The sequence below is a fragment of the Rhipicephalus sanguineus genome, chromosome 1, assembly GCF_013339695.2.
Source record: "Rhipicephalus sanguineus isolate Rsan-2018 chromosome 1, BIME_Rsan_1.4, whole genome shotgun sequence".
NCBI classification, from domain to species: Eukaryota; Metazoa; Arthropoda; class Arachnida; order Ixodida; family Ixodidae; genus Rhipicephalus; species Rhipicephalus sanguineus.
In genome coordinates this window covers 58,726,306-58,748,734 of record NC_051176.1, presented here as the reverse complement: position 1 = coordinate 58,748,734, position 22,429 = coordinate 58,726,306, and the positions used below count along the sequence as shown (strand labels likewise).

The following is a 22,429-nucleotide window of genomic DNA, read 5'->3' as shown; positions in this document are numbered from 1 at the left end:
GCTTCCGAGACGTCAGAGCTACAGCGAGGTGCATGCTGGGTCGGCTGGCTTGGCTTCCGCTTCCTTCTGTGCTTCCTCTTCAGCCATTCTCGATTTCGGCGAGGTATGTGCTATCGTGTGCTCGTGTTCAAAATCCATGTAATCGGCTCCTGAATGAAGCAGTGATAGCTTGATTTTGTCGCCGTCGTTCACCTAAAGCATTAATTCATTCATCCTTTGCAGAAATAAGCCATGGCGCAGCGTTTAACCCTCCGACGGCGCCTGTCATACAACACCAACTCGAACCGCCGGAGAATGTAAGTGTGCGCGTTTTTGTTCATGCACGGTCCTGTTATTAACGAATGTGTGCCGATTGAGAATGTATACGTGGCTAGGTCTTGATCCTCGGATGGATGGACCTTGGTGTGCTTTGTAAAAGATGAGAAAATGTGCTGACTGCAGTTAGCGATTGGCATGCGTGACTGACGCCACGCCGGTGTTTGCAGCTCCAAGACTCCCGGCGGCAAGTTGGTGTATCTTTACTTGAAGAAGCCAGGGAGCGTCCCGAAGTGTGGTGATTGCAAGCTGAAGCTTCGTGGCGTAAGTTGCATTTCGTCGCACTTGTCACCCGTGTCCATCCTAATGCTTTGCAGCTCTTAATAGCTGTAGAGTTTCGCTTATGGACGACATAAATATTGCCGCATTCACCCATTGCTGTCTGCAAGTTTGACATCTTGCAGGCAGAAAGTTATGCGGCCGACAGGATCTTTGATCACACGTCGCGATGCTTCATGATCGTTTACAAGCTCGTGAGGCAGCGTGTGATAGTGTGATGCCTAGGATCGATTTAACCTTAGTTAGAGTATCGCCTAAAGGCATTGTTCATGCGTTGCGGTGAGCTATTTTAACTTAGGCCGGCGTCTGACAGCCGTTCTGAAAGCTGCGCCTGTTTTCTACCCTTCGAAGGATGAACAGGGCAAGACCTCAACCTGTTTGTCCTTGCACAATGAACCGCTGTTGGAATTGCTGCTCGCGCGTTTGTACCGATTAACTCTCGACGCCTTGCATGGTGCCGACGCAGCTTCTTTTGTGCAGTGCTTAAAGTCTGTGGGGTCTTAGGGGTTTTTGAGCCCCCCCCCCCCACACACACACGCACACACCAATATTGATAAGGGATTTGATACCCCCCTTGCTAGAATGTAGAGTTGTGTGTTCGCAAAACGGTGCAGGCTACCATTTGCGCAATGGAACGATGTTATAAGGTATGTCCACGCAAAAATAAGCGCACATTGTTTGCTCAGCTTTACTCTGTGTGTAGGGCTTCCAGCCTGATATGTTTTGTGCTACTTAGATTGGTGCCGAGATTGCCTGCAAGGGCACCATCTGAACACATGGCTTGCACTTGCATCACTGCTCGGAGCGAGTCGGCCATATTGGTGAACAGCGGTTAGACCTTGTTCAGCGCTGCCTCGCCACACTGGCGAGTTTCTCCCTCCACTATGGTTACATGCGTGGTTGTAGGCTGCTATAATCGTAGCGACAGCTGCGGAAGAAAGAAGCAGCCCACTAGTATGAGATTCTTTCGAATACCAAAGGTTATTGAAGGCCAGTGCAAGCGTACAAAAATGCTCAGCGCCAACCTTCGGAGGACCTGGCTGGCGCACATAAGGCGTGCAAATTTCAACGAAGAAAACTTCAACGTTCGTGTTTGTGGAGCGCACTTCGTAGTCCACATTGTTCGACGAGACAAACCTAGACTGGGCACCTTCTCTACGACTTGGCTAAAGCTTCAAGCATGCAGGCGCTGCGCAACATGAGCGCGCGGGAAACAGCATCGCGAAAAGCAGCAAGCGGAGACCGAGCGCAAGCCAGTGCATGTTGAAGCTGAATGCGGCTCGCTCTCGATGACGGACCGCATGCAGTGACAAAACCCTCAGCACTACGTTCACACATGCGCACATACATCCCTCTATGCTTATGAATGCTTATGACAAAATGGACACCAGAGGGGATGTGCAATCGAAAAACATGCTGTTGCGTGAGCACCTCGCTGCACTTGCATGAGAACTAAGCACAGAGATCAGCATTTGTTGATTTAGCAGCGTTTGTGCATCGCTATTTGATAAGTCGGGGCTGGCGAATGGGTGTTTGATGAACCATTCAACTTACCTCTGCAAGCACGATCAAATTTTCGGTCGCGAAGCTCCTTTGAAGGACAGGCTCTTTACCCAGTCACTGGTAAAGTAGTTGTGCAATCTCATTGACTTGTACGCCTTTATTTCGCCCAGAGTAACAAGGTTAGTGCTGAAAACCAAATAATTCGTGACGTTGCCATGTGACACTTCTGGGAAGGCGGAGATGTTCAGAGTCAATATTCGTTCCGGGTCGAAGTGTAGGGATCCACTCTGTCGCACAACCGCACTTTTTCCTCATAGCGTGAACACGCTTGTCTTACCAGTTCTGAATAGTACGCCACATTTAACTGCTGCCTTGTGCCAACCGGCGGCATGATGCACAATAAACGGCTCGCAAAAAAAGAAAGTGACTGTGGAAATGTGGCTCCGTCAGCTCCGTGGTACTGAACACTAGTCATGCAGCTGGTACGTATACGTACGGCTTATCTATGTGGCTGTTCACCAATATGGCCGCCGCAGTAGGACCGCAGCAGTGGTGACGTCACGTGCAAGCCATGTATACCTTTGGGAACCCTGCATTTGTGTCCTCTGACCTGAATCATCCTGCGCAAGTCTGTCACACCAGACAGTTGATATTGTTCAGGAAAGCTACCTTTGTACTTGGTGTAACGATTACTCTGAAGATAGTGATTTCATGAATAATGCTACATACATGGTGGAAAGAAAGAAATTAAGAGGGGAGCGTGCCTAGCTTCCACAAGCCAACCTCCTCTGAAGCCGCTCCCTCGTCATTTCTCCTTTCCCTCTTTGTCTTCGGTGTGTTGCCTGCTGGGAAGTGAGCCTTCTTTGGCTCACGGTAGGTTCTAGTTGACACCGGGTTAGAAGCTCGTTGACAAGCGTCGGCAGTCTGCCGCGGTGAGCTTGGTGCGTCGAGGTCAATGTGCATTGATTTCGGTCACTCGTTGCCTAGACGCTGATTGTTGTACTTATTGATCCTGCCGTTTTGAAAGGGCTTTTGTGTCCGCACTTTTAAAAGGGGGCATAAAATACTTCACACGCGCGCACAGGATCAACGCGCGTAACGAATAGCTTTTTTTCCCTCCTAGTGGTGTCAAACTTGCACGTGCGACGCTCGTGCACCTCATGGTATGTGCATTCCGGGGCGCGTCTTGCCTACTCGATGATTCGAACGAGAACGTTGTGGCTGGTTGTGGCAAATAGAGATGACCACAGGCGAAAGAGCGTCCAATGCGCCACGGACGCACTCGCGAAATAATGCCAGCTGCGGGAGCCAGCACGTATATGTTGCGTCCCATGATGCCTCCACGGAGAAACGGGAAAAAGATACGACGCAGCCATCGACGCCGTCATGGAAGAAAATGCATGGGTTAATGGCCTCAGAAACGCTACGCGTAAAACTCACTGCTTGCCTATCACGTGGGGGTGCTCATTTCCCAGCATGCCCCTGTTTCTTTTCTTTTTTTTTCTGGGCTTCAAAAATGTCACGTGACGCTCCCTCCTAGTTTTTTTTTTATTCCTCCACGACTACATACATTAGAAGTGCCAACTCTGTTTCACTTTGAGCTCTTTTATGTCTGATACCACCGAGCACCATGACGGAGCTTGGGGTCAGTTGTTTTTGGTCTACGTTGTAAATTGGGCAAGAAAAGAAAAAGAAAACTTAAAAATTCTTTGCCCGTTCGCGTAAGTTGTGTAAAACAATAGTCTTTCTCTCCCTCTTTATTTTCCTCTCCATTTTTGCTCGAATAACTAGAGACCCCCCTTTCGATGGAGCCAGACTTTAAGCACTGCTGTTGTGCAAGTTGGCTTGACGGCAAAACGCGCTCTTCGCGGAGGCTTGCGACTTCCGGGCCAATCAGTGGCAATAAAGTGTGGCGGTGATTCATCAGCTGATGTTTGTTACAGAAACACTGCTGGTAGCTCGTTTCAAGCGCTGCACTGCATGTAATTAAGGCAATATTCAGTAATCAAACAAATAATCAACACAATCGACTGACAAGAAATGGAAGCTGGCTTTCGCCTTCCGAATCACTTCGGGGGAATGCATAAGAGACTGACTTTTTAGCACTGGGGCGCTGTCGTATGTCATGGCATTTGTCTGCTTTCTGCTGATTTACAGTGCAAGATTAAAACTTAAGATTAAAGTGCAGGACCTCTGCACACTGATGACCACGTAGTTTTGTTTCGAGTGTTATTTCATAATATACAATTTGTTAATCCAGTATTCTGTTTGCTTGTGTCGAAAAAAATAGCTGGAGAGCTTACGTCACAATGTCCAACTGCATGACACCCTTATTTTTGCATTGAGTGGAATAATGAGCGCTCCGGAGAGCATTTTCTTTGAGGTTTGCAACGAATTGATATTTATCTAACTCTTCATTAGAGCCTCATAATAATTATTCAGGTATCTGCAACTTGCTACATGTGAATGCAACTTGTTTCTCTAATGTACTCCAGAATGCGAAATTAGCTGCTCCATGGTGCTCCCACGCGCAAAATTACCTGCTCCAAAGTGCTCCAGAATGGAAAATTTTGCTGCTCCAGAAATTGCTCCTAATTAGAAGTCTTCATTAGCATCACTGTGTTTTTATAGAGGTGAACGAAACATTTTTTTTTTTTTTTTCGCATACATTGTGGCTGTACTATGCAAACATATATAGAGCCCCATCTGTCTTTGTGGAGCGTGTGAGCTGCTGGCCTTGCTCTCGAAGACTACACCTTGCTGTGGGTCGGAGTCTGATGTGGTTTGCCCATGAGCATGTGTGGCCTAATACAGTAAAAGCTCGTTAATTCGACTCTCGTTAATTCGGAAAATCGGTTAATTCGGACACGTCATTTGGTCCCTGTAAATATACGCATCACTCTATGAGACTGGGCGCTCGTTATTTCGGACAGATTTTACCGCAAATCGGATAATTCGGCGACTTTCGGGCCGCTGGCGAGGCTCGAAAACGAAAAAGGAAGAATTCGGAACAAAAGTGAAGCTCAAACGCAGCATCGCCATGGACATCAATTATCGACTTGGCTTGGATTGAGACTGGTTGAACGCCTTTTTTTCCCGTGTGGGTTTGTTGCTTTGTTCCCGTTGGTGTGCTACATCGTTGATCGCCGATTTATCGAGGAAAGTTTCAGTACGGCTCCTTTAGCTTGATCGTTGCTGGTGCTTTTGTGCCGACTTCTCGTGCGACCGCACTCTCCGCCGACGGCAACGCCGGCGAAGCGGCCCAAGTACGAGGCCAAGGACTTCACCACCAAAGTAGAAATTTTGCGTGCTCTGAATAACGGGCTCTCCCGACAAGAAGTGATGAAGAGTGATGAAAGGGGATCCTTCAATCGGCGGCAAGAAGCAAGGAACGAGTAACCGTACTTTTATCCCCCAACGTGACGGGAACAGAGCGCTTGCCGCTTCTCGTTATCGGAAAGGTTCTAAAGCCACGCTGCTTTAAGAATACCAACAATCTTCCCGTGGATTACCGTGCCAACCGAAAAGCGTGGATGACAGGTGAAACTTTTGCGGTACTGCAGACATCATGCGAGCTGCTGAGCACCTTGAAGGGCTCAGAAAAATTGTGTCCGCGCGAATTTCTGCTCGAAAACACAAGCATCCGCGATTACTTTGTTAAGTAAAGGTATGCTGAAAAAACTCGTGCATTTATTGTGTTTATTTTGACCATTCGATAATTCGGACATTCGGTTAATTCGGACATTTTTTCTGGTCCCTAGAAATCCGAATTAACGAGCTTTTACTGTAGACATGCAGACCAGCTATGCACAAATGGCAACGTTGAATAGTGCCCTTCTTTAGCAGAGTTTGCACTCGGCCTCGGGGGTGCTTGCAGCATCTTGATGTCAAAGAATGACGGGTTTGGGCTGATAACATCCCACTCACACTGGCAAATTTAGTGTCATTTTGAGCGAATGCACTTACGCCCCCAGTATGTCGCTTTGGCAGCGTGCTGCTGCGCGAGAAAGGGTAGTGTACTTTGGAATGGTGGTAAGGGCGATGGATACTCGAGTAGTAGCACAACAGGTATTAGTTATTTTGGGCAATGTTTCTTAAGTAATGTGTTATAGCTATGAGCAGCGCTTAAAATAAACTTTAGGTACAAACGCGGCAGATGCGGCCATTGCACACCGTCTTCTGGGCTTGCCCCTGGCGGCCCATGGCTGTATACAACCTAATAGTGAGAATAAGAAAGTAGATCTTTGTGGTATAGTATGTTTTAGTGCATAACAATATTTCTGATAATGAGAATGATAGTTTTAAAAAATACTATGCACTCTGCTTCCATATCAGCGAAGTGAGTTTGGTGATTGCACTCACTGGCAAGTGCGCTTTGCAGCAAATGACACTAAAACGGCAAGCACATTTCCTCAAAGAGCACTTCAAGGGGCCCTGCAACACTTTTCCAAGTAGCCATAGAATGGTTTCACTAAAGGAGTTTATTGCCTCACAAATCAACTGCCGCAAAAATTTTTAGAATCCGTCCAGTATGAGTGGAGTTACAGATTTGTCGCACGCTGTAATTGCTTTCTCTCTTCTCTCGTTCTGACGAAAGCAGTGGAAGCTAAGCAGGGAGGGATGGCATGGAGGAAGAAGGCACGTCATGCGCACCTTGTGACCTTGAGCACTTTTTTTTTTTCTTCGAACGCGCAGTGTACTTTCAGTGCGATTGCGCGTGGGCAAGTGGTGGCCTGCCGCGGCAGCCGCAGTAACTACCGAGTGCGCCATGTTTAAATCAACCAATGGCGTGGAACTTGAGTGAATGAAGCAGTGATTTTGAGTAAATAGCATAATTTGTTGAGAGAAGAGCAAGCGATCTTTAGCTGACTATGAGAATTTATTGTAAATCCCAGGCCGCGTGCTGCGCTATAATGTTTGGCTCGCGTGTTCTCTGGAGTCTCGGCTACCGTTCGGTAGTGTTTTTTGACCATGCTGAAAAGGTGTTGCAGGGCCCCTTTAAGTTGGCCCATGTGACGGGTATAACACGCGCCCGACTCTTTAGGAACAAACGATGCACGCTTTGTGGCTGTTCCGAGATGTGCGGTCTCACGAAAAAGTGATAACCTCGGGTAATGCGCACAACCGGTAAAACAAAGGCTCTTACTGACCTAATTTCTGGTTTAAAGCAGTGTCCGCAGATCTGCTTGTCTATTAGGCTGCGAGTTTTCCCAAGCACACCACGTGAGAGCCCACCACCATCACCAGGTGCCGCCCCAGAGAGCAAAGCCGGCTGCTTGCGCGCTCACTGGGGTGAAAACATCCTTTTGTGTACTGTTCATATGGCACGCGAGAGTACATTTCCTGCACGCAATGACTGCAACTGTCCGCCAGGTTTCAAAACGTCAAAGGCTTGGATGATGTCTCGGGTTGGGGGGGGGGGGGGGTGATATTGCTACAGGCAAGGCACTGCATGAAGCATGCCATGTCCACAATGTTAAAGAATTAACTCAGTGGGCAGATTCAAGATGACTGAGGACGGTGTATCGACTAAACTCAAATCAATATCCTGTTGAAAGCTATCAAAGTTAATTCTTAATAAGGCCTTTTATTGCCTGAATGTGTTTCGCTTTATCCTGCTTTCCTGTATAAAGGCTCTTTGGCAATAAATGCGACCTAGATGTGACTGAAATGTAGAGCAGACAAGCTGAAAAGTGTGAACACGCCGTGACGTTTTCGAGTTACCAAGTAGTCCAAGAGCACAGGTGTGCTGAATGTAAGGAAAGAATATCTGCAAACCTCGAAGATGGCCTGCCTGAAAAAAAGAGGTGATTGCTCTGCTTACTGATATTGTTAAGGGGAGACGCGGGTCGAAAAGTCGCGGTTTTCCGAAAAAAATCTGTTTTTTTTTTTTTTCGGCTGTATTGTCATCCTTGGACTATAATCTTTTATTTCTGAAAATATCAAGCTCAAATTCGCACGAGAAATTATCTAAAAAGGCTTCCAAGTGAGAAGCGGTGACGCGAGAAATGCGCAAAAGTCGCGAAAAATGGTGTAGTTTGCGTCCTTCTGTCGCGAAAATGACGCGGTGCCCGCCATTTGCAATCCTGCCCGCATGTAGCGTAAAGCTGTCTTCTCCACAATACACCAGGGGTTAGTCTCGTATCTTCACGCAGAATAAAGAAAAAACGAGAAAAACAACGCGTACGTCGAGCCGTCGAGCGTTTTTGAATTTCGTGGCACGCAGCACGAGGCCGCCATTGGACGGCGGCGCGCTCCACCCTCTCCTCCCTCCCATCTCCCCGGCAAAAGAACGAAGCCTCAAGCGCCGCGACTGAGTTGTTCTGCGTTTCTTCTGTATTTTCGTGCCATGGCAAGCCCTAAAAAGCGCAGTTCTGATGTTCGAAAGTTCAGGACTCGCCACAAGTATCGAGGGAAACGGCGTCGGACGCTTCCCAAAGCAACAGCGATGGACGATGCCCCCGACGCTCCGATATCGGATAGACCTAACTCCGACACCGAACCCCGCGACAGTGGTTGTGAAATTGACGCTGCTGTGGAATTTATCAGTGCATCCCAAAAGAAGATTGGAGTCTTTGAGAGTGAGCCTAGACTTGTAGGTGCTCCTACTGTCGACACGATGCTTTGCGAAATCGGCGCGTTCACGGCACCTGTGGCGGGTTCGGCATGCCACCCTTGCCGCGAACGGAAGCTCGGCGTCCGAGAGGCGGCTGGAAAGCGCAGACTTTTGGCATTCCTCGAACTGTGTTGTGAAAATTCCGATTGCCCCGAGTCTACACTTTTGTCCACGCACACGTGGAGGCGGATTGTGGCCCAATTTGATGTAAATAGTGTTTTTTCTGATAAATGCAACGTTTCAAACTTTCAAACTTGTTTTTCTCATTTTCATTTTTTTCGACAATTTCACGTTTTGCGGGCAGCCTTTTATAAACTTATATTTATTGTATAGTACCGAAACTTGGCACACGTATTCTTCAAGACATGTAGAATGCAAATATCTACTTGAAATTGGTATATCTATCAGCATTACTTGTGAAAATATTCGGTTACTGTTTCAAAGGAGACTGAAAATAATCAGTTACAGAGTACAATTTTTTTTTATTAGTTCCATTATCTCTGTGGAATATCTGGATAGATATTGGTACAGTCTGCAAAGAGTCTAATAAGATTCAACACAATGATTTTACTGAAAGTTTAGTACATAAAAGAGTTCCCGCAAAAAGTGTAACATTTTGCCATTGTGTATGACATAACTCAACAACTGTAGCAGCTACTTGGAAAGTAATGACATATTTGAAATCTGCATGAAAAACTGTACATATAACAGAATTTTCAAGTCTCTATTACAAAAAATAAAAAAAAAGTTGTTTCGAGGAGCGTCTCCCCTTAAGCTACGTTGTACACATTCAATTAAGGTAGCTTTGTGCATTCAGTTGGGAATATAAGCAGTGCACATTCAGTGCAATCCTAATGCTTTTTCAATGCTGGCTCACATATCTGCTGACACGTGTAAATCACCATGACAGTAGCTGGAAAAGTGGCATGAGCCACTGTTCCAGCCTTCTTGTTTACAAAAGGGAGAAAGTTCTAATTTCTGGGCAGCCAGCAGATTTATGTGCCCCTCTTCAGTAGTCTTTGTATTGCCCATGAAATGCCTGCTGCAGATTCTGGCGTTTCCTTGTGGATTCTTGGACTGTGCTATCAATTTTGATCATGGAAAAATGTTCCCATGGTAGTGGGTCGATCAATGAGACAACACACCACAATTTGGAGGCCCTGCGGTAATTAACAATTGCATTAAAAGTACAGCTGATTTGACACGGTGCTCTAAATCCTGCCCAACTGACTGTGGAATAATACTTTTAAAGGGGTACTGACACGAAAATTTTCAGTTGTCGTTTTTTTTTTTTTTTTTTGCATCAAATGAAAGGCCGATTCCTCAAGAGCCTAGAAAAGGTACTGTTAAGCGCAAGTGCACCCTGAAGAAGTAATTACACTGTTGTGAAAAGCTAGTTTTAGTTCCCACTGTAACCTGACGTCACAACATGGTATGAGCTTCTCATCACGTGCTTGCACAATATATAGTGACGTTTCCACGGCCGCTTCGCGCCGTGGCTCCGTTGGTGGCGCACCAGCGGCCATCTTGGAAGTTTTGGTACCTGACGTTATCACAGCTGGCCAGACTGCTGCGCGAAGTCACCAGAATTAGTACTGTAGCCTGATGTCAAGCTAGTGTCGATGTTGGTATGTGCGCCATGGAAAAAATGACTTAAATATCAAAATAACATACGAGAATTTGCTGAGCTTCACAATTGCTAGAGCAGTCTATGCATACAGGAGATCTGTATGGCAGAGTAAACTCACCTTGGAAAAAGGTGTCAGTACTCCTTTTAAGCTAATACAAAGAATTCTTATTTGTCATGAAAAACAAGGTGAATCCAACGTTGACAACTCTTCCTCTGAGCAAGCTTTCGAGAAGGGGGTAAAACTTCCTTTTACGTGAATTGTAAATATTGTGGCAGCCGACAGACCATGCTTCTACAGTGCAGAACCATTAAACGATCATGTTTAATTGTTCTGGCAAGAGTCCAATTTGTACTCGATTCAAATCAGTCGGAAACAAGCTTGATGACTTTAGGCACCCATGAAAAGTATTCGAGGATCAAATAGTTAACGTGATGAAGAAAAGAACTTGAAGCAGTCATTGTCGTTTTGGCTTTTGCAGCAGATCAGTACTCTGTAAAAGCGAAAACATTGTTGTAGAGAAAAATTCCTACTTGGGATACTGCTCTGCATCCTTGAAAAACCATGGACAGGGAGCCCTTGAAACACCTTGAATTTAGGCCTTCGAAGCACGAACCCTGCAAATGCTTTTCTTGCGCTCCGAACTTGCACTTGCAGCCAGATTTTCCCACACGTCTGCAAAGTTGCAACTTTTTCTCTTGGAACGCTATGGTGAAATGTCATCTGCTTCCAGTCATTTTCACAAAAATGTTGGAACAAAAAAAAACTGCATAGAACCCAGAGATATACAATATGAAAACGCTAAATGGGGCCACCGTAGCCCCACGTCAGAAGGCTGGAGTGACAGGGCAAGTAGTAGCAGTAGTAGAGAACCTTATTGGTACAAAATAAGATGAGTGGTTTTCGGGACGATTGGGGCACTTTTTCTGGGGCTCCGCTGATGTGGGCTTGTTGGATTGCCTGAAGTCTGGCAGCCTTCTTAGATGTCTGAGCTTGAGAGCAGGGCCTCCCAACAATAAGAAGGTGATACCAATGATGGTGAATGGTATTTTTTTTTTTTTGCTGAATTTTGATGTGCAGAAGGTTTATATGTACAAAAATACACCTGCTATGTGGAGGAGTCATGAGTGGTTGAATTTTGCTGATTGTAGGGCCAGTTCGAGCAAAAAGTATAATGATGTCCCATTCGCTGCTGGTGGAGATGTCAATTACCTGGCCGAAACAGCGTTGCAAGGTGTATTTCTGTTTACACTGGCGAGTTCTTGTGAGGCCAAGCAACTTACTGAAAACGTACTTGTATGCCGCTTAAAACACTTGCATTACTTGTTACAGATCACGCCTGCAAGGCCAAGGGAGCTGTCCGCACTCAGCAAGCGCCACAAGACTGTCACGAGGACCTATGGTGGCTCGCGCTGCGGAAAGTGTGTGAGGAATAGGTGAGTAATACCCCTGTCACACGGCACGTGTAATGTCATTCGCGGCGAATGACATTAGGTGTTAATGGCATTTTTGTTGCTGCTACACGGGCATAGTGAATGACATTCACACGCAATGACATTCGGCCGTTGAATGTGTTCACCGAACTCATGGAAGCGCGACATGTGTAATCTCGTCGACAGGCGCTTGAGAAGAGATTACAAAATCTGTATCTTAAAGCAAGCGTAAACGATGTTCAGATGTTTATTAAAGGTTGTTGTTAACTTTTTGGTAACTTTTTAACGTACAACGCGATAGTGGAAGCAATTTGTGCAGCTATATTCTCGTTTCCAGACTTTGACTTGACGCTAGCGCCACCTGTCAGCCATGTTTACAAACGCTCGCTGCTGTTTTGGTGAAGCGTCGCGCACGTGTTGAACACAAATCTGCCAGCCATGGAAAGCAATTAACGTTCGTTTGAACTGATCATCATCCATCACGGTCACAAATTCACGAACGCTGTCACGGTCCGAAGTATTGCCGACTACAAGTTGTGACTCGTGAGCGGCTTTAGCTAGTCTTGCTTTGGATGTGTACACGGATTTTTTTTCTACTGATGCTGTTGTATCGCGTCGCAGTATATTTTGAATAAGCCGGATAATGTTTACCGTTGTATAAATAACAATAAAGAGAAAATATGTGAACTAAATGCGTGATTTGTAACTTTCGCGTTATCATAGTAGCCTGCCGATTAACATGGACATCAACTGCGAATGTCATTTCATATGGCCGTGTAGACCCGAAAGGCAAGACAGCAATGACATTTACTATGAATGGCATTCGCCGCGAATGACATTACACGTGCCGTGTGACAGGGGTATAACACTGTTGTTCTCTGACTAGAATTGAGTAAATACTGTAGCTTAGCTCAAACATGATCTTTGGTATGTGAATTGCATTGCTAGTACGTAGAGAGTGCACACTTAAGTTTTATGCTAAAAAAAAAAATAAACAAGCAGCGTGACCAGGCGTTCTTTTATTTTCAGCCATATTTGCAGATTGTTAGTTACACTTCTGAGATGGACAGAATTGACTGTGGTTTGGAGGCCACGTTTTGTGATGCTTTGTGCTTCACAAAACTTCACATATGTAAGAGATATTGCTGCACGTATAGTCTACGTCAGATTTTTCTGACTCCCTCGGGACCACAAGAGAGCCCGAAAAAACGTATTCACACTTTTTCCCTTCGCTCAAGCGGTCATATCACCACAGCCACATCTGAAATATCTCAAGGTCTGCCGGTAATCGGGCATATCACTGCTTGCACAGGCTTGTGTGAACACGTTCAGTACTCGAAGGCAACCCAGCTGATCCTTCCTAGTTGCATGCCTCATGTCGCCTACTAAGCTCATGGTGTCGCTGCTGGAGTGCTTGCTGCACCATACGCACGCGTTTGCCTTGAGTGTTCATTGTGCCCGCTCATTTCCTGGCCGCACATGGTCGAGGCAGTGACACGCTCTTTTCGTTCCTGAAAGTAATTAGTGTGTGCGGTGAACTTAAAGCCCTCGCACAAAGACAGCAATTAATGGCATCGTAGTGTGTGTGAGTTGTCACGTGCAGTGCGCTCACAACTGTGCTAGGCCACACGCCCTGCCGGGCAGTTAGCTGAAGATGCTTATCGTACAGTAGACTCTCTATAATGCAAACTCTGATAATTCAAACTTTCGGTTAATCTAAACAAATCTTAAGTGTTTGGTTGGCCCACTATGTTTTCAATGTATTTTAAAGCTGCTTAATTCAAACTGCCTCACTGCACAAATTCGGTTAATTCAAACTTTTTGCTTGTCCATATCTGGAAATATCTGCTGCCTTTGTTGCTTCTAGCTGAACATTCACGTTTTTTTGTTACTAACAGGTGCAAATAAAGATTGCCTGCCTACAAAACAGCCAAACTAGCCGAACCTTGCACACCAATAATCTCGTGCTGGCCAAGGGAAAAGAAAAAAACTGCGGTCTGGCCTTGATCTATCGCGTGCCTAACTTTTCTTAAAGTCACTTTCTCTGCAGTATGCCATGCGAGAAAGCATCCTAAGAATTAGAAGGGGCTAGCTACTGTCGTGGGACGCGACACATTTCGTCCCTTAATTACACACCCGTGCGTGCCTTGTATAATAACAAGTACCAGTATTATCGCTGATGTCTAAAAATTTTACTGACAATCATACAGAGCAGTCTATGATGTTGCTGCGGCACTAAGAAACAATAAACATCGCAGTGTTAGTTGGTGTGTTACCCTGAGTCATATTTATAAGAACTTCTGATAATTCAAGCTTCTGATTATTCAAATAAAATCCTACGGTCTCTCAAGTTTGAATTATCGAGAGTCTACTGTAATAGGGTTTTCAGTAATTAAATTGTACTGATGCCGTTGCTGCCATCACGCCTCCATGCATTTCCGGTGCTTATCCGTAAAGGCATCGCAGTACTGCGCCATGACTGTGGCCCCTTCAGATTCTGGTATGTTTAACCCCATAACACCTTTGGCATTACGGCGAAGCTAGCTTTCGAAATTGACTACAGCCGCAAACGGATGGACTCGTGAAAGAACTGGTTTCAATGGACCTCTGCCTGTTTGCAAACAGTGTGACGTCACTGGGCGTGTGCCACCCACAAGTCCTGCCCTTTGAGCAGGCGCTGGTTGGCAGGAAAGTTCCGCTGGCATGATCTTTTTGCATAGCACCGCTGCGTGTGTCGGTGTTCCTTCTATAGAAGTTTCTGCAAATTGCTGTTTTCTGAACTCGCAGCTGTTAAAAGAAAAGAGTCACTGCCTATAACGCATGATTCTGTTAGGTCAACATATGCTGATTTGCTCGTTGTGGATAACAGCCATAAAAAAGAAATCTTATGCTCTTCGAAAGCGAATGTTGTACATCTTCACGATGACTGGTGTTTGGAGAAGTATTAGCATAGCATGGATGTGAACTTACTCAATTTCCGTCGCGGCATCTACACTGCAGTTTTTAAACGATGTACATTATTGGCGGCAGCCCCGCCACGGTGGTCTAGTGGTTAAGGCACTCGACTGCTGACCCGACGGTCGCGGGATCGAATCCCGGCCGCGGCGGCTGCATTTTCGATGGAGGCGAAAATTTTTGAGGCCCGTGTACTTAGATTTAGGTGCATGTTAAAGAACCCCAGATGGTCGAAATTTCCAGTGCCCTCCACTACGGCATCTCTCAATCATATCGTGGTTTTGGGGCGTTAAACCCCAGATATTATTATTAGTATTGGCGGCAACATGGTTTTGAGCTGCTTTGTGCAAGGTCACAGATTAGATTGTCACTCACAGTGGGAAATTCTGAGATGAATGAAAAAAAAAAAAGAGGAAACACTCGTCGGTGTGTGTTCGATTGAGGTTAACGAATCCCCGTGAAAATTAAGGCGAAGTTCTCCTCGATGGCATTTCTCATAACCCATTCAACGGTAACACGATAGTTTAATTATGTAAGTAGTCCCTTGCGTGGTTACTTCGCTCAGGGGTGAGACAGTTGCGCGCATATTGCACATTTTTGATACGATTCAGTTTTCCTGCGCCAAGCTGCTCCTAAACAGCCTCAAAAGCAAGAATTTTGATGCCCACATCAGCTTTAGTGGGTGTAAAAGGCCGAATTGGACGTGATTTTCCAAGCCGCGCCAGGAATACTGAGAAAATAATGCGTTCGCTGAACATAGACGCGCCCAAGCGTGTTTCTTGTATGCGCCTTTCTAATGAAGGCACCCATGGTGCTGCCATAATCTCCTCTGGACTGTTGTCAATATGTGTGACCCCGCAAAAATATGCTGCTGTACCCCGAGCGTGCTGCTTCTACTCACTAGGCTGTGTGTTCTGGCACTTAGCGAATACTACAGAGTGGCATGCATACGGGGGTTGACACTCCGGTTCTTTGTTTTGCATAGCATGTTCCTCTGGTCGCTTCGGTTTTTGTGTCGACGCTGGTGCGTGTGGTCACCTACGCACGCGTTTGCCGTCGGCGAGCACCCTGTGGCGTCAACTAGCTTCCTGCATGCGACGCATCTCTGCGATGCTCTAGCGCATGGGTTCTCAAACTGGGTTCTGCGAAGGACATCTTATGGTTCTGGGAGTGGCCAGAACGAATGCAACGTGCTCCCGTTTTACCCCCATTAGCAACTACAGTAAAAGCTCGTTAATTCCGACTCTCGTTAATTCGGAAAATCGGTTAATTCGGACACGTCATCTGGTCCCTGTAAATATACGCATCACTCTATGAGACTGGGCGCTCGTTATTTCGGACAGATTTGACCGCAAATCGGATAATTCGGCGACTTTCGGGCCGCTGGCGAGGCTCGAAAACGAAAAAAGAACAATTCGGAACAAAAGTGAAGCTCAAACGCAGCATCGCCATGGACATCAATTGTCGACTTGGCTTGACTTGAGACTGGTTTAACGCCTTTTCTTCGCGTGTGTTGTTGGCGGTGCCATTTTATTGCTTTGTTCCTGTTGGTGTGCTGCATCGTTGAACGCAGTTTTATCGAGGAACGATTCAGTACGACTCCTTTAGCTTGATTGTTGCTGGTGCTTTAGTGCTGACTTTTCGTGTGAACGCACTCTCCGCCGATGGCAACGCCGGCGAAGCGGCCCAAGTACGAGGCCAAGGACTTCACCACCAAAGTAGAAATTTTGCGTGCCCTGAAAAATGGGCTCTGCCAACAAGAAGTTGCTCCTGTGCCATGACGTCGGCAAACAATACGACGTGAGTCTCCTAAGCGCAGTTAGCATTCTTGCGTATGTGTGGCAGAACACGCCTGCGCACGCCATTGCCAACTGTTTCAGGCACAGTGGCTTTGTTGTACCCGACTCCAGCGATGCCGAAGTGTCGCCGGACGACGGTGCCGACGATGGGCAGGATTTCGGAAGTGTTATGCCTGATGCAGTGACACTAGAGGATTATATCGACATTGATGATGGCGTTGCCACTGCCGGCTGTCTGACTGATGAGCAAATCGTCAAGGAAGTGATGCATGGCAACGAATCCGAGAACGAAAAGCCTGAAGGGGAGCAGCCACACCATGAGCCACACGGGCCCCCTCGCACTGTGAAGGAAGTCGCGGAGGGCCTCGTCATCCTTGAAGAATTTTGTTTTGGCACTGCAGACAGCATGTGAGCTGCTGAGCACCTTGAAGGGGTCAGAAAAATTGTGTCCGCGCGAATTTCTGCTCGAAAACAGACATGCATCCGCGATTACTTTGTAAAGTAAAGGTATGTTGAAAAAACTCTTGCATTTATTGTTTATTTCGACCATTCGATAATTTGGACATTCGGTTAATTCGGACATTCTTTCCGGTCCCTAGAAATCCGAATTAACGAGCTTTTACTGTACTAATTTATTTAGACAAGCGAATTTGCATTGCATTTTGCATTTAACGAGGCAACCGCATGCCGCATTTAGCTATTTGTATTGCTAAGGATGTGTGGCATTAGCGACATTCTTCCTGAAATTCCCTCATTTTTCCCAATGAAGCGGAAAAAGAAGAAAGGATGTATAGAATTGTTTTTTTCTGTGCTGAGGTATGCTTGCAGCAGTTGATCTGGATTAAGATAGATGTTCGGTCTTTTTTGCGCTGGTAAATCTACCTTAAAGGGGTCATGAACCACTTTTCCAAGTAATGATCTAATGACCTCAGTATCAGAGTTTACTGCCTCCCGAATCGATTGCCGCAAAAATTTCTCAAATCCGTGAAGAATCGGCGGAGTTACGGGGGTTTGGCGCACGCTCCCAGAGCTTTCTCTTTTCTCGTGCCGACGAGCGCACTGGAAGCTAGACAGGGCAGGATGGCACGGGGGAATGAAGTTACATCAGCGCGCGTCATGAAACGTGATCGCTCTCCCGCTGTGATTCGCTTGCGCGAGTGCGGCTACCGTGTACTGAGGAGTGCGGCGTTGGCAAGTGGCGGCACCCCGCGTCAAGAAGCGCATCTGATCCGAACGCCGCTCTCGATTTACGTCGGCTGTCAGCCAATAAGCATGCTATGTCTCTTGCGACGTAAACTGGCAGATCCGCGACGTCAACATGTAGGCGCCCACCGACAAGAGTGAGAACCGGCCTCTGTTTGAAAAGAGGGCGCCTGAGGAAACTGCAGCTTTGCGCTCCGCTTGTGGCCTTTACGTGGGGCGCACGACTGTAATATTTGGCAGAGCAGCTCATAGCCGTGTCAGCTTTCCGCAGGATGTGTTTTTTCAACAAGCCCAAGGGGTGCTTCATGACCCCTTTAATCATGAACCAACTCGCCCAAGCAGCCGTTTTAGCAAAAGTTGGTCTGGGTTAATAGCTTTTTATGCACCTTGCACAGCATAAGACAAAAGTTGCTGCTGCCAGTAGTGGCAGTGAACATTTGTGAGGTAGCAATGCTGTGTAAAGAGCCACACCTTCATCACAGCCTCATGAAAGAAAAGCTCACTGCTACTGTGGAGGGTGTGCATGTAGCACCCACACATCTGAAAAGTTTTCAGACGCCTAATATTCATCTGATGTGCTGTGTGCTACGTGCCAGAATATTTGTCGCGGGTTATTCGTGTATGTCCATTCTAATGCCTGGCAGGTGTGTCCGTTTCCTGCTGGGTTTCGCTAATGGACAACAGAAAAATGTCTTCTGTTACCCATTACTACCCCTGAGCCTGTCTCTCAGGGGCAGAAAGTTATGAAAGACACAATTGTTCATTGTATCTGGCATGCTTAGTGCAGCCTGCTCTGTGTCAAGCAGATTACTTGCTTTTAATGGCAAGACTGTCCCTCCATCTGGCACAGTAAAGGGTAATGTTCGCCTGATTTAAGAGCTGCCAGATTTGGGATAGTCTTCATAAATTTCCCTGAGAAAACAGCATTTTGCACCTTAGTCACAGCCGACATTGGCTCGAGTTAATCTTATGCTAGTGAAGCTGAGGTTATATGGTGGCATTGTAGTTTTGGAAGCGTGAAAGGAAGAAAGTTGTCACTTGCAAAAATTAAACACACAACTTCCACGTTACACCTGCAGTATACAGCCATTGTGCTACGTCGACAGCTCGACTCATGGCTACAATGGTGAATGTAGAACATTGTTTTTGCGCAATTGCATTGTGTAGTCATGAACATACTGTGGAGGTTGAGGTTCTCGGTTTGCACTGGAAGAGAGTAGTTTCTTGGTGCACTTTCATTGGACATTTTTCCACACTTAAAAGCTATAAGTAACATCCTCTGCTCTTCTTGGCTTCATTATCTGTTGCTTTCATATGTTATCTAACAAAAATAGGCCCTTCAATTCTGCTTCATCTCAGTTTTATGCTGGTTTATGTTTTAAGTGTCAGGATGGATTGAAAAGCTAGTCATCCATGAGCTTGCTTATTTGCTGGCATATTCTCTGTCTTCTTTTCTCATATTTTCTGCTCCCCCCTCCCCTCCAGTGAATAGGCACGCAGCGCTTCCAGTAAATATCTTCCACCTCCTTTGTTCACCAATTCATGTTTCTGCCAAACATGCAAAGAAATTACTTTCCCCATGACTTCTGAGCTATAAGACATGCCGACAGTGTGCTCGCTGTTTCCATAAGAGTGCCACAGACATCAAAAGTGACCATTTCTGTTGATCTCTTGCACTCTGTAGTCAATCGATGCCTGCCAACACTCCTGATTGCACGGACATGGTTGTAAATTTCCCAAAAAACAGCCCTAAATCCACTGCTAAAGAAAACGAAGGACAGTGGTTCCAAAGTTCCCTGGCCTTGTTTTACCGTGTACGGAAGGCTTTTTGAGTAATGTTCGCCGCATTACAATGGTGCCATGCCTAAAAGAGTACTAAGATTCGGATTACTAGCTGTCGTTGAACACACACATCTTCCTTACACATGCGCAGTCTAATTATGAATACTGGTATGAGCGCTTAAGCTTAACAAAATAACTGACAATAATTCAGGACTGTCTAGGACAGTGCTGTGGTCCTGAGAAACAAAACCATATGCTTGAATTGAATTTTGAAGTAATTATCCCATGAACATTGTTTTAGTAATAGCAATTGTTGGCGCTTTACATCCCAACACCACGATATGATTATGAGGGACGCTGTAGTGGAGGGCTCCGGAAATTTCGGCCACTTGGGGTTCTTTAACGTGCACCTAAGTACACGAGCCTCAAGCATTTTCGCCTTCACCGAAAATGTGGCCACGGCGGCCAGGATTTGATCCCACGACCGTCCGGTCAGCAGCAGTCGAATGCCATAACCACTAGGCCTCCATGGCAGGTGGCATTGTTTTAGTAAACACTGCCAACGTTTTCAAGCAAGGAAATATAATAGTAACATGGATTACCCGGACTTGCGTGGCAAGTAGCTATTCCATGAACGTTTTAGTAAACACTAATGTTCAGCGCAGGTTTTGAGTTGCTATAGCCTCAGGCAAATTGTTACTTCCTTGCATATTGCTTACTCACTGCTTTAAGAGAGTTCTGGTGTAGTGGTGGTCGTGTGTATTGTGGAGAGGTAGAGGAATGAGTCTTGTATGTGATCTCATTGTCGCTCCCTTGCCACGAAACATAACAGGACCAATTTATCCAGTATAGATCTGTTCTTAGCATTTGAGAAATGCTTTGAAATGGCGTTCACTGCAGCAGGACATGTGATGTAGACCTCTGGAATTCCTTTTTCGCAGGATCATCAGGGCTTTCCTCATTGAAGAACAGAAGATTGTGGCCAAGGTGCTGAAAGCGAAGCAGTCCGAGGAGCCAAAGAAGGCATCAAAGAAGTGAAGTGTGATGACAGAGGGAAATACATAAAACATTTGTAAACTGTCTGAATGGGCTTATTTACACCTCAGGAGACTCCTGAGCCATGGAAACTGTAAGACGTTTTTTATAAACACCCAGTATATTGGGGTTTGGTTGCACTTTTACCAGGCAATATGGAAATATTCATTTTACAATGTAACAGACTGTTCACCAGCCAAAAATTCAAAGAGGTGGGAACACTGGGAAACAGTGCTTGTGTCACGCTGTATTTTTGGCCATACTTTCAGTATATTGCTGTGCCCTTGCAAGTGCACTTCTCCTAACGGTGCTGCAGTCTGAGTTTTATTAGAAATATTCACGCCAGCAAAACTGCATTATTTTGGCAGATGCTGTTACGCAAGGCATTGAATCTGAAAGGAATTATTTACGTGCCATTGGGGACAAAGTAGTCAGGTGTTTAACTAGATATGGGTGGTGGTTGCTGCAAGGGTATTATTTTTCTTAATGATTGATTTACTGCACTACACTTGCGTAATGGGTGAAGCATGTAAGTAGCAGAAACTATTGCTGTGCGACTGCGTGCATCTCTTGTGGCATTACCAATATATCAGTTATTTTTTATTGCCTTTAAATTCTTTATTAGGCACAACTACTTTTATTTAAGAGGTGACCCTGCCTCTGACACAAGTTTTTGGTTTTGAGCATATTGTTCGTAAACTTTCACAATTTACGTGTTCTTATGTGCAGATTTCAAAGATGCAATTATTTTTCTAGTACAATTTGCTGTTTCTGAAATATCAAACATTTCATGTATATTGTTAGGAGCAAGACTTATTTCTAAACTGTGAGAGTTTACAAAGCAAATCAGCATATCACAATAACCTGGAATGACTACTGTATGCAGTAAAACAAGAATGGATGTTCTCGGCCCATTTCAACAAAAGTTACGGTGCATTGAACATTTGCAAGCAAGCAAGGGCCCAAAATCCAAGCAAGTGCAAGCTCGCGTCGTCGCAGCTGTGGCTTGCTTTCTTGGCTGCTTCTCTCGTATTGTTCACTACATTTGCCCCTGGTGAATAGCATAGCCATCCTGGCGAGACCTAAAGCAGGCGTCAGTATAGGCCTTTTCACAGGAGAGAAAAAAACGGGAGTACAAAGGCCGAGGTCACAGCCTCCACAGTGCATTTTTGGGGGGTCACGCCTATTTAGCGCAGCCCAGAGAGTGCCTGTGAAAAGGTCTACAGTGGGGTCATAATAGGGCTTGAGGCGACTTGTGTGGACTGTTGGTGACGTAAGTCTTGGGAGGGTGTCAAAGGCTCAACCCCATGACTGGAGACATACGTGCGAGAATGCAGTAGGGTCCATGATATCAAGCCAGTAATTTCGACGAAAGGCCAGGAGTGTTCGGTGGAATCCAAAGCCAAACCAGGGCACCTGTCTTGAAAGTTGGGAGAGGTCGGTCGGTGTCGTGCCTTAGCTTCTGACGGCCTTGGTAAACGGTTGTCAGCGAACAGGCCAATTGTCTGCAATCTTCAGCGTACCTGGCAACATCAGAGAATGCAGTGTATTCAGATGAGTCAGGCATGTAGGGAAGCATAGTGTCCAGCGTGCATGATTGTTAACTTTTGTTCAAATGGGCCTAGAACATCTATTCTTGTTTTACTGCATACAGTATTCATTCCATGTTATTGTGATATGCTGATTTGCTTGGTAACTCACAGTTTAGATATAAATCTTGCTCCTAACAATGTAGTACATGAAATGTTTGATATTTCAAAAACAGCAAAAAATAGTTGCATATTTGAAATCTGGACATACAAATACATGAGCTTCGAAAGTTTCATAAATAGCTACTTGAAAGTAGAGAAATGTGTATCTGAACCAGGGGCCAGTAAACAG

The 22,429-nt window shown here is 45.8% G+C and overlaps 1 protein-coding gene across 1 annotated transcript; it reads left to right on the top strand.

Moving 5' to 3' along the window:
• Positions 1-5: 5 nt before the first annotated feature.
• On the top strand, positions 6-20,595 carry LOC119391771 (60S ribosomal protein L34). The gene is made up of 5 exons (XM_037659424.2): positions 6-103; positions 223-296; positions 486-579; positions 11,674-11,777; positions 20,455-20,595. The coding sequence occupies exons 2-5, from the start codon at positions 232-234 to the stop codon at positions 20,549-20,551; spliced, it is 360 nt and encodes a 119-aa protein (XP_037515352.1). The 5' UTR covers positions 6-103; positions 223-231; the 3' UTR covers positions 20,552-20,595.
• The last annotated feature ends 1,834 nt before the right edge of the window (positions 20,596-22,429 follow it).

Coding starts and splice junctions, on each gene's coding strand:
- LOC119391771 (XM_037659424.2), top strand. CDS start 232: ATGGCGCAGCGTTTAACCCTCCGACGGCGCCTGTCATACAACACCAAC. Junction 297..485: donor AACTCGAACCGCCGGAGAAT/GTAAGTGTGCGC, acceptor CGGTGTTTGCAG/CTCCAAGACTCCCGGCGGCA. Junction 580..11,673: donor GCAAGCTGAAGCTTCGTGGC/GTAAGTTGCATT, acceptor TACTTGTTACAG/ATCACGCCTGCAAGGCCAAG.